The sequence below is a fragment of the Echiichthys vipera genome (genome assembly GCF_963691815.1).
Source record: "Echiichthys vipera genome assembly, chromosome: 5".
Classification (NCBI taxonomy): Eukaryota; Metazoa; Chordata; class Actinopteri; order Perciformes; family Trachinidae; genus Echiichthys; species Echiichthys vipera.
The window spans coordinates 14125923-14138914 of record NC_139830.1 but is presented as its reverse complement, the minus strand read 5'-3'; the positions used below and the strand labels follow the sequence as shown (position 1 = coordinate 14138914).

General features: G+C 39.3%; 1 protein-coding gene across 1 annotated transcript in view; it reads right to left on the bottom strand.

Annotated features, from left to right (window-relative positions):
- LOC310947058 (F-BAR and double SH3 domains protein 2-like) overlaps window positions 1-12992 on the bottom strand; it is a 62301-nt gene that overhangs the window by 19656 nt on the left and 29653 nt on the right. Inside the window, exons 4-10 of the mRNA XM_083913697.1 lie at window positions 11883-11962; window positions 11291-11435; window positions 10990-11123; window positions 9383-9437; window positions 9093-9221; window positions 3211-3333; window positions 2454-2549 (exon numbers count right to left, since the gene is read on the bottom strand). Of these exons, the coding sequence (XP_083769823.1) occupies window positions 2454-2549; window positions 3211-3333; window positions 9093-9221; window positions 9383-9437; window positions 10990-11123; window positions 11291-11435; window positions 11883-11962 (762 nt within the window). The remainder of the gene's footprint in view (window positions 1-2453; window positions 2550-3210; window positions 3334-9092; window positions 9222-9382; window positions 9438-10989; window positions 11124-11290; window positions 11436-11882; window positions 11963-12992) is intronic.

Sequence of the window (12992 nt, the reverse complement as noted above, 5' to 3'; positions counted from 1 at the left end):
CGTATCCAAATGCAACCACAAGGGTAATGATAGGTAGATAGGGTAAGGTAGGTTAAAAAGATAATTGTGAGAAACATGTGAACCAACTGCTGCTCTTTACTCTGGTCTGGTTGCTCTGTGGTTGGATTAAAGAAAATAGGCACTCAAGTTACAACTAAGGTGTGTGACTGAATATCCACCTAAAAAGCATGATGATTCAGAGCATCGCACATATTCGTCTGGTTATTTCTTATTTATTACACCAGCGATGGGCATGATGTCATAGGTGTAATTGTAGCCACGCCTGTGTGGTTATGCTGCAGCATGCAAAAGTCATGCTCATTTTACTGTCAGAAACAGACATTCAGGGGATTCTGATAACTACTTTGTCAAAAGGATTACAGCAATAAGTTGAAGGAGGAACATATATAATTTAATACAACATGCACAGTCTCATAGTCCCCTGGGTAAAATGTATTTTTGTTGATGCTGGCTAGACATGCTGTAATGGCTTTACTAATTTGTTTAGGAATAGGGATAGGCCCATGGGTTTGCCAGGAAGGACAGTTGGGAATGTAAAGGTTATTTCAGTTGACTTAATATATTAGGACTGTCAATCAGGGTTAAGTCATGGTAGAAAAAAGAAACTGTCCTCCTTAGGACTTTCTACTTAAACAGTCCAGGTCTTTTTTTTGTTGAGGGAAATAGTTAAGTATAGTAACCATAGTTTAAGCATAATCATATAGCCAACATAATAATCATATAATATATAATATAATCATAGGTTGTATTGGATATAATCATATCTAACCCTGGATTTTTCATCAGTTCCATCTGATTAATCTGAATGACATTCATTTACAATGTCTTTAATATATGATCATGAAGTGTGCTAGATGCAAAGCAGTGTGCCTGTACGCAAACAGCAGTCATTAGTAAGAGAGTCAGGCTGCTCTGTCGCCATACACACAGTGATTCATATATTGCCAGTGCCATGCAAAATGTCAATCATAGTACAAGGTGTTAGAGTTGAACTGCATTATTACAAACGCAATGCATGAGTGTTCAAGTCAATGTCACCAGGACAGATAAACAGATAGACATGAATGTAGTTGGTGATCCATGATTTGTGTCAGGAATGAAGATGAAGAATGCTAACAACAGTTAAGACTACCTGTGCCAGGGTCATTCTCATGGCACTGACGGGCGACGGCTCAATGTCCACCAACTGCGGCACCGAGCTCAGAGTCTGGCACGCACACAAGCACACAGGCGAGTGTCCACGCACCCACACACCCAAGAGCAGCAGTGCAAGCACACAGACACAAATACAAGGAGGAGTTAATGGAAAAAAGGTTAGGGGAAAGTGTTAGCAAAGGTTGAACAGGATATAAGGAAGAAGTAAGGAAGGAATAGCACATTGTAGTTTAGAGAAATGTTATCCGTTTATGTAATAAAGGAAAGAGAGGGAAAGAAAATGAGGCTGAACAGAGAGAGAGAGAAAGAGAGAGAGAGAGAAAGAGAGAGAGAGAGAGAGAGAGAGAGAGAGAGAGAGAGAGAGAGAGAGAGAGAGAGAGAGAGAGAGAGAGAGAGAGAGAGAGAGAGAGAGAGAGAGAAAGAGAGAGAGAGAAGTTGAGAAACAAGAGAGCACAAAATGACTCAGACACAAGAGAAAAGGATAGCTATAGAGGAATTAGGTCCAATGTCCACTGGGAGACATCTCCTTTTAGCCAGCAATACTTAACAAATCCCAAGAGGGTTTAAGAAAGCATAACCCTCACTGCTGCACTTTTATCACACAGACGATTTACAGCAATTTGAAATATTTTTAACATCCAACTTGATTTGAAAAAGTTATGTAACTGATATAAATGATGAAATGAAGCTAGGAGCACAAAGAAAAGCTCCAAGTGGACACAAAACACTTGGAATTAAAATGATTCATATTAGAACACAGAGCAGATTCATGCTTCTGTCATGCTGTCAACAGACAGTAGTTAAATGGGCAACTCCATCCTGAATTCTTAAAGAAATCTCCAAAGGCTGGGAACAAAAGAGCCAAATATCTCTCTAGAGAATAAGAATGATCAGAGCTTTGGCCCTCTGATTTCCAGCTTGGCAAGACTCTTAGCCTCAGATGTATAAATGTGATTCTCTTAAATCATAAGAATAAAGGTATATGAATTCTGTTTCAGTGATTCAACAGATTGAGATGAGCTAAAAACTTAAGCCACAGATGTAAAAATACAATATTGGAAGAGACAGAAAATATAGGAGGGAAAAAGTGTGTGTGTGTTACAAAAGAAACTGGAGTGGACAGAACGACTGACTGACTGACTGACTGACTGACTGACTGACTGACCTGATGTGTAAACAGGTTCATACACAAACAATGTAAATTCAACAATTGCTCTAAGCACAACAGCACCTCGCTCCATGTGTATGGACACGAATACAGTGGATGCGTGTCTCACCGTGTCACAATCGCTGGGCTGGAACTGGAAGTCTTGTGCTTTGTGAAACACTGGGTTCTCCTGCATGAACAACTGCTGGTTGTACTCTTGTATTATCTGAGGGAAAGACAGCGGGAGAAAGTAAATACAGCATGTTTTGACAACATGCCAGTTTTGGAATCAATTGGAATCTCTTCCTCACTGACCACGGCTTCTGTTCCTGTTCTCCACCTACAACTGGTGAGTGTTTCATATTCATACATAGATTATGGGATTGACATTTTTGGCCTATCAATTTACAAACAACACAAGAAACAAGAACAGAAAATGCATTACAAAAAATTCAAGGCGTTTTTATTTCGTACTGACTGTGCATAATACTGTTTCTTATACGCCATGTTTCAGCATTTCTCTTTTGGTTTCCTTAAAAAATGTCTTGTTGGCATCCTTGCATTCCTTAGTTTGAAATAGTTTTTATTAAAATGCTGTATGTGAACTGCAATCCCATGCCATGTAATTAATGAAAAACAGTGCCTAGCAATAATAAATTAACTCAAAATGTCAGGGTGTTTTATTCATTTCACAGAGGAAATACACCGTTTTTTTTCTGTTCTGTTCTTTTTTTTTTGCAAAAAAGTCACTTTGATCATGCTATGGTGTCAAGAAGATGGATGGATAATCCCCACATAATTTGTTTTGAGACCAAACCCCCCCCCCCCCCACACACTAATTTACAGATGTATGCAAAGGCCTGTGTCTCTCAACATATCTGACTCACCCTGGTGGATTTGTCCAACAAGAACTGGAAGGTGTTGTGTGTGGCTTGGGAGGCCTCTAGCTCGGTACGACTCAGCTCTACCAGGTAGTCTTTTACATGCTCATAGATCCTGCCATCCAAGGCCTAGAGGACAGAGAGAGAGAAGGACCGGAGGTTACAGTGAAGAATGGATTAGTTCAACGTAATTCCATAATCCTTAATAATAAAGCAGAGACTACAAGAGAATCCGGAGGAGACACCAAGAAAGATACAGAAGATAGAGAGAGGGTCAAGGAGTAGGTGAACAAAGCCAGTTGCTAAAAAAGCTTTAGCATATTAGGTTGTCTTCTACAGTTACTCAGACGTGATGGGCCAACCAGGAGCCTGAGTGCAAATGTTTTTGTCTTATTTTTGAGCCTGGAGGAACATTCAAGGATGTGTACATTGCATTAGTTAGTTAAGTTGTAGTAAAAACTTCAAAGGTGTTTCTCCTTTAGGCATTTGATGAGTTAATCCTTACTCAAATGTTAGTTTATATAGTCATAAATACATTTTGGGAAGAGACACAACAGCCTCAAACAACATATCCCATAATCTGCTTATACATTGCGTTCCAATGAAAACAAAAAGGCGATTGTAGTACTCAGCAACCATAAACAACTGTGAGTGTCACAGTAGCAGACAAATACCCCATTTTGTTGTATCTGCCCTCAGGTCACACTATGATGAAAATGTAATTGAAGACAAGAAGTCCACTCACACACGTGATTCTACTTGTGTTGCCTAATTAGACCTTTTCTCAACCGTTCTCATTGGTCTAGTTTATGACATCACGTAATCTCAAGCACTAGCTTCACCCAGCTTCAAGCTGACAAATGGTCTAATCAGCCAGAGTGACGCCGAGTTTAAATAACAGAATCAATTCAACAAGTGTTAAAACAAAGATACAGCTCACCGCTGGCCAGGCATTGCTGCCAACCCTGAAAAACATTCCTAATCTACATGTGGCACATATAATGTTGCTTCAAGCATAACACAGCTTTGTATCGATTAAGAGAGTCAGACAAACGATGAGACACAAGAGTGATGTCAAAGGAAGGCCAGAATCCAAGCAGATGTTTGTGTTCGACAGCTCTTATCATTAGCGGTGGATTCTGAGGCGGCAAATATAAAGACATTTTAATGGAGCATGCAGTCCAAATGAACAGCCTTTTTATGGGGAGCTGGGGTAGTGCTGCCAAGCTGTAGGCCCAGTTGCCAAACAGACAGATCAAAAAGAGAGGAGAAAGAGAAAGAGGGGAGGGGGCACACAGAGAGACAGAGAGGGAGATACTAATGGAGAGGAGGAGAAGAGGAGGTAAGGAGAGGAAGTAAGTATTTGAATAGGTATGAAAGAGCGAGAAACTCACAGGATGAGTGTATAGGGTGTGTGTGTGTGTGTGTGTGTGTGTGTGTGTGTGTGTGTGTGTGTGTGTGTGTGTGTGTGTGTGTGTGTGTGTGTGTGTGTGTGTGTGTGTGTGTGTGTGTGTGTGTGTGTTTGTGTGGGTGTGTGTGTTTGAGTGAGAGAGAGAGAAGTGTAGCGTTCTCACAGCTGCAGGGGAAGGTGAAGGGGTTCAGATTCCAATTCAACAAAACGCAGAGACCGCAGACACACACACTCACACACTGAAATACTCAGACACTCATACTCTCCTCTAGTCAAAGTACTTTATAAAAGCTCACACTGTCAGAAACCTGCATGCACTCTATGCTGGCCAGAGTATGCTTTAGGCCAAGTCCATAACCTCCCACTAACATTTACACTACATTTTTCTACACAAACACCACAAACAGTAAACACACAAAAACATACCTTTTTTGTTTTATATGCACGTAACACCAACAAAGGTAGCACTTGCACAAACACATCCCATAAAACAATGTGAATATAAGGAAATGATGTCATTGAGGGTTGTTGGCTGACGTCTTTCTAAATGTTCCCTCATCACTCTACTCATTTCCTCCTCCCCCTTTCTTCTCTTCCTCCCCTCCTTCTTTCATCCATTTACGGTAGTGTTTAGATGGAGCGAGTCAGCTTCCAGAAAAAGCCCCGTCCCCACATCGTCAGTGTGTGTTTTGGGGGGGTTGAATGACTGCATCAAGCATGAACAATAAGTACAGCACAGTGGACCAGACAGGGCAGCAGATGTATAAGTAAGCGCGTGTCTAACAGGGGACGGACTGTTAGAGCGCTGACTGCCAGAGTTCCTGCACATTTCAAAATTCCAGACTTTTTCAGACTCAAATTTCCAGACTTCTCTGAGGATCTTTCTGTCAATATTAATCATCTGAATACCAATTGTTAGATGCTTATGTCAATAAATGGTTTTCAAATCCTTTTTTTAAAACGTATGTTAAATTATGACTATATGCCATTAGGTCGCCAAGTAATTACAAGACAATTTTGCCTACGTATAGTAGCTCATATAAGTGAATGAACTCCAAACCAAGACCTTTTCAACATGCAGCATTTTATTCAAGCTAAATGCTTAAAGAGTGCAATTAATAACTGTGAATCTGCAAACACTACAGACGGTAACAGTAGGGATGTTAAATTAACCAGGAACTAAAAAAGAAAACACAAGTCTTTGCTTCATTGGCTTTAGATGGAGTAAACATACTAGTTAATAGATAAAATAATGATAAATAAAAATAAATCATAAATAAAATGTAGATGACACAAAATTCAATATATGAGAATCGCAGTCGCACAGCGAACGGTAACCATGGTGACCAAACATCATTCTACAGCCAGCTTGAATAGTTTCATATCATCTACAGGTCGGCTGTGTTGCCTTAATAGAAAATGAGATAATAGTCTGGAAACAATACAAACATTTTTCCATACTCATTCCCCTTTTTCCATAGTTATCCAGACCTGGAAATGACTCAAAATAAATTCCATACTTTTTCATACTGGGCAGGAACCCTGGACTGCCAACAGCAGAGGGAGATGTGGAGCAGTCGTTCCTCCACTGCCCTTTCACTGCAGCTGTCGCATTGACAAGGACAGAAGTGCTCAGTTTAAGATATACGGTATTCCTGCAGCCACAGTCAGTGAAGTCAGTGCTGACATTCAGTGACATTCAGGCTTTCAATTATAAGTCTCTTCAAACCTCATATGTATAAAACCACTCAATTATCTTTTATATTCAGTTCATTATCCTTTTCTATATGGTTTGATATTAAAGACAGTAAAAGGCTTGATCTAAAAAGAGCTGCCAAACTTTCACTGGCATACAGTTAGCGGTAACATATCTGAATATCAAACTTTATATTGCTATATGCTTTAGATGCTTTTTTCGGTTATACATACATTGTATTGCTGCTATGTTATGTCTATCATTGATGCTGCTTTCTGGGCTGTGTTTTTCAAAATATCTGTGGAGCAATAATTGTGAAAAGAACTTGTATTTTCTTGTGATGGCTAACTGTTAATTCCATTGTTAGGAGTGTTGTTATCAGTGATTTCAGGTGAAGACCTGTATACACCACGATAAAAAAAAAAACTGTAGAGGAGGGAGAGACAATAAGCAGATTGCTTCCCTCTAGCAATGTCCCTTATTCTCTTTGTGTGTTTGCGTGCATGTATTTTTGTATGTGCATGTTTCCCTGCAGTCCTGTCCTTCTGTTGCAAGGAGCTAAGGATCTATTATTCAGAATGGCCTCATAGTATAGATGCTCATATATGCCTAAGGCAGAGTATGTGAGAGTGAAGGAGAAAGAGAAACATGGAGACCCGGACACAGATAGAAAATACACAAAATGGAAAAGGCAAAGAAAGACACAGAAATCGAAGAAATATGAATACAGGTTAATGTAATGGTAAGTGGTGTGTCTCCCTGTGTGTCTGTGTGTGTTAACTGCCAAATTAGTAATATCTGAGACTAATGACTGTCAGGATAAATAAAACATCCCACATGTGATGTTGTGTGGGATGTGTACATATGAGTGTGTCAGACTGACATGTTTGTACAGGATTTAAAAAAGGATGACATCACCGTCACTCAGCTGCTCAAATTATTCACCACACAGTAGCTGAGGTGTGTGTGTGCAGGCTGTCAGACTGTTGTGTGTGTGAATGTGTCTGCCTATCCTTAACAGACCTGGATTTCTAGTCTTGTAACCACAATGTCATGTAGATATTTTAGTCTAATTTCTTCCTGTGTTTTGATTCTGTGCATGTGCCAGAAAGGTTATTCAGTACCAGATGTTTTTACACGCAAACAAAAGCTTGCTACCACTGATGAAATAAATATAAGGAGTGACAGCAAATTGGCTTCTGTGTGACATTTTATCACTTTCAGTTGCAGAACTTGCAGGGACAGTTTGGCTTTTTTAAAGTGGGGTAGTATGTGTGACTTATCAATAGTCATTGTATTACCTACAGTAAAAGGCAGTTGGCAGCAGGGAGGATTACCATAATGGAAGCAAAGCAATTTTCTGCTGTGGATGGGGACAGCAGCTTAATGTATTTCAACCACCTAAGAAAAGTATTTGCCATATTTATTTTCACTGTACCTTGCTGTCGGACAGACTTCTCCAACGGGGAACTAAAGCTGTGTGCGTGTGTGTGTGTGTGTGTGTGTGTGTGTGTGTGTGTGTGTGTGTGTGTGTGTGTGTGTGTTTTGAAAAAGCTTAAGAATTCCCGGTGCCTTCCACATGTATGTTTAAAATTAAAATATGTGAAAGTTGATAATTATTGATTTACTAGCTATGAATTGTATCCATCATCAAAAGGAGTGTGTAAAGGCTCAATATGCAACTCAATAAGAGACATTTATTAGAAGGATAAACTCCTTGAGATGAACCATATCCTTTTCAAAGGGGTCCTTACATGTTTGAAGTGTTTTAGTGTTTTATACACTATTTAGTAGGGAGTCCTTGCTCAGTTTCTCTTCCAGCTAAGTGGTCCTTGGCCTAAAAAAAAACATTTAAGACCACTAAAACATCAACGTAAACTGCAGTGCGTTTCTTTGCTTCTGTTTTGGTACACTGACTATAGATAAGTACTTCATACAACCCCAAGATTACTTAAAGCGATGAGGTCATTACTAAGAGGACGAACAGTTAATTAATCAATTAATAAAATCATGAAAACTACATCCCACAACCATATTAACAAAAAACACATTCAGGTTCACAGTGATGCATGTCATATGAAGTTGTCAGATGTGATTATGAAACCAAAAGAGTATCCGCTTCATTGCAAAAATGACCAAAACATCCCTGATGTAGCAAACTTATTTGCATCCATCCTTTGATGACCTTTTGAATTCTATCTACAAAACAGTGTTTAAAAATGGCAAAACTTTCTGGAGAATTCCTCTGGTCTTAATGCAGTTTATTTAACATAGTGAAAAGTATTATGTCATGCCTACCAATCATTTGGTAAGAGCTAACATCAGGGTGGCTAAATTTGAAGGATTTTTCCTCCCATAAGCCCCTTTCAAATCAAAAATCCAGAGAATTCTATGACTCTCTCTGAAGACTCAAAACTGGGAAATCATCACTTTCTCATGTATGATCTTTTTCCTCTTCCACTACTTTGGTGACACTGAAAGGGAGTTTAACTTTGTGCACTCATGAAAGGAAGACGTTTTATCACAAATTGAGCTTTGATTCAAAGTAGCTTCCCCCCTTTGAATTTGGGAACCAGAAAAAGTGTCCAGGTTCCTGGAAAATCCCTTCGGGTATTATCAGCGTGTGAAATTCTTATGTTGTTGTTGTAAAAGAAAATGTCATTATAGCATTACAAACTACAATTTCAGTTATCCAGAGGTTTTAACTAAAATGTCCACCTCCGTGGATTCTCTCTCACATTACTCACATATTTGAATTATTTATATCCTTTATGTAAATACCTGTATGCAGTGCAGTAGATCTGTATGGTAGTAGCGGTCATGGTGAGCGTTGGCAGCAGCTAGCGTTAGCAAGTAGTCGTTCCTGGCTTGTGTCGCCTTTGAGTTACAGTCACTTCTCTTAGCTTTCAACTGAAATAAAACGGAGAGACAAACAATATTGAAATTACTGCATTACAGTAATAGAAGACAATTGGGGTTTGTATATGGTTTAGAAGTGTCTGCTTGGAAGCGCTGCCTTAAGAGGGAGTAGCGGTGTTGTGTTTGCATCTTTATAAGTGAGGCCCTCTTACCTTTACACTTGCTTTCTGTAAACTAATTCTTGACTGAAAAAGACCCAGTTTAGACCTGAAATAATAAAACAGAGCAAGCAAAGAAGTAAGTTTTGGATCTAATACTAATCTTAACAAACTAATATGAAGGTTTCTATGCACAATAATATATTAGATTAAATACATATGACAAAACAAAGTATGGTAGCAAGCAGAAAAAGACCCAGACACTGCTACAACATCATAACTCTGATCGCTAACCTCTGACTCAAAGCAGACATCGCATATTGACCCTGAACAGGTTGGAGCTTGACAGCAATAAATCTCAGCCTGATCTAGCCATTGTGACATATATTGATGGTGACATCAGAAAGACATGTCTCATAAAATGATAGAGTGAGCCTGTGTGCTGTTTTTTTTCTACTGTCCTTATGTGCATGAAATCTGGATGTATTTATTCCAGTATGAGGTTTGTTGCTTGCCTATACGTGTGAGTATGTGTGTGGTGTATTTCTATTGTACTTACTGTATGTTACCCTGTTTAATGCAGCCGAGTGGTGTTAAGAGTGTGAAGTGTGTGCTGTTTTCATGCATCACACCAGCTTCTTCCTTTGTGTTCGACAATGACTAATGTCTTGCAATTTTTCTCTACTGAAATACACACACTCACATAGCGCCACAGCGGCAATGCCGTAATTTCTGTGGCTGTGACTGTCTACTGAGTGATAGAAAAAAGAAAAGAGTTGACTGGCCAATCGATGCGGGCTCTAACTGGAGCTGAGAATTCAATGAAGTGAAAATGCCACCACAGATAATGCTACATAGGGCTGAGAGGAAAACAATACTCATCAGCACTGGATCAAATGTTGGTGCTAATTGTGGAACAAAGCTTCATATATTTGAACTTATAGTAGAAACTCAAGTCCTCTACTACTCATTGGGCTATTTAGAGAGAAAGACGATTAACTCTTCTATACCATAAATAATAATAACTTTATCTATACAGCACCTTTTAAAAACAAGGTTACAACATGCTTTACAATAAAACCATAGTTAAAAGTAAATAAGCTCCAGAAGTTAGGATATAACATCATACAATAATTAATAATTATAACAAACATCATCAGTTAAGAAAAACAAGATATATAAAAGAAGACACTGATATATAATGAAAAAAATATGACAATATATTTAAATCTACTCAGAAAGCTGCAGAGAATGCATTTTATATCTAATAGAGCTTTATTTGTCCCTCAAAGGAAAAGAAAATCACCCAAAATGTGTATTTAAATGATTTAAATTTAAACTAAACTAAACCCACCAATGTTGTCAACCTCCTGTTCTATACTTATGCTCTGGTGGTGTTTTGGTTCCATTTCATCTGTATTTTCTTTGTCCAGCTCATGAACATCATTATAGATATGAGACTGATTGCTTCTTTCAGCCTTCATAATGATGTTTCTCTCTAGTTCCCTCTCTAAAACACATACACATTCTCCCTGAGTGAGAGTAATCAACTTTGTTTTCTTGATTGTATTAGTTCTGACAATGAAGACCATCTGTTTAGTTGTTTTTATTTTTATGTACATCTCATCGAGACATGCACACACACAGCGAGGTGAGCTTACTTGGCCTCTATGTCTGCCTTCTCCCGGACAGCGTGAGCAACTTGCTCACAGTCGTAGTATTTTTTCTTGGCTTTGGCCAACTCTTTCACCGACTCCTGCAGCTCTGCTTGAATGCCACTTAACTGATCTATGGTCTGTGAAGAGAAAAAGGAAAACAGGCAAGCTGTTATAGAAAGATTAGACATACATGAATCACAATAATTCATTGTGAGTACATGGAAAGATGTTGTAGAGAGATTGATGGAACAAAGATTGCTTCAGGAAGCTATGACTAACTCCCACTATCCACACATCCGCTCACCTTTTTGAGTTGCTGCTCCTTGTACAGTCTAACAGTCTTAGCAGGCTCTGATACTTGAGTTTTGTAGTTGTCACACACGTTGAGCCTGGACTGGCTCACCTGCACTGTTCCTTCTAAGTAGGACCTCCACACTGCATACACATTCCTAGATGGAGAGGGACAACCACAAAAATGCTGGACGGTTCTAAAACTTATATTCCAAAGAGCAACTGGTTAGAAAATCACAGCGTTGTCCTGAGGAGTTTTAATTGTTAATTTCCCTACACTGTGGGCCAGAGAAACAGTATGGGCATGCACCTGCAAGGGGGAAATATTTGTGAAGAAATGTAGCAGCAGTCGCCAGAACAGACCAGTAAAACTGTGAGCTGATGCCTTCATTTCCAGTGCCACTGTTACAGTGAATAATGACTCATAAATGTGTTGTAAAACATATTGTGTTTCAATATAGCAGAGCACAGATTTTCAATGTAAGTACAAGACATTTTTAGCTTTATGGGAAAAAAATATGGCTGCCCACTTCTACATGACACACACACACACACACACACACACACACACACACACACACACACACACACACACACACATCTACCTGTAGTCTGTTCTCTGATCATCAGGGTTAATTCCAGGCCAGTCTCTCTTTAGGTATTGGCTCGCTAACTTCTGTAGAGCCTGAAAGTACAAATTGCAAAGATGAGACAAACGTGACAAAAATTTAAATATCTCCTGTTTTCTAACTTTTTCTAACAAATAACAGTGCATTTGGACCATGGAAGAATGTATGGAAGAAAATAAGGAACAAGGTGGAAGCAAGACCAAGACAGCATATTTTCTTTACTAATATACCTTGAGGTGCATTATTGTACTTACCTTGACCTAGGACTAGCCAATATAGCGAGTTTTTAAAATATATCAATACATATTTTCAAACACGACATAGGATAAGACAATATCGTGTACATCGAGATTTATGTTGCGTTTAAATAGCGTTATAAGTTTCTTTTGTGGAGCCACGATTTCTCCTCTCCCCGTCTGTCTCTCACACAACTTCGCATTGCCCCACCTCTCTTCCTCTTGAAGTGAAACCAATACCAGCCCCTCCCCTACCAACTCACAAACACACAAGTGCTGTATGCAGCAGACATAATTGAGAGGAAAGCAGTCGAAGAAGAGGTTAGTAAAATAAATTTAAAATAATGGCTCAATCCTTTGGAGATGCTGATCATTCAAAGTTTCAGATGAGCAGTAGAATACTGTATTCTTTAGAGAATGCCGCAAACAGGTTGCTACTAAAAGTTTGAGAAGGATAAATGTCATCCACCATTTGCAATAGTGCGATAAAGTGCAGGTACGAGTGTGTATGCTCTTGAGAGGAAGTAATATGATATATTGCGTACAATATTTTGTCCCAACCCTAATCAGCTCTGCGTCAGCAACAGGGACTCCCCAGTCAGCTCCTTTGAGTATGAGCAGAAACCCAGAGGGCTGAAAGAAAGGGTAACCTACATCTTCTGGACTGGGTTACTGTGTCAGTAGCAACAACTCACAGACATTGGAGTGTATGTGTATGTGTGTGTGTGTGTGTGTGTGTGTGTGTGTGTGTGTGTGTGTGTTTGTGTGTGTGTGTGTGTGTGTGTGTGTGTGTGTGTGTGTGTGTGTGTGTGTGTGTGTGTGTGTGTGTGTGTGTGTGTGTGTGTGTGCG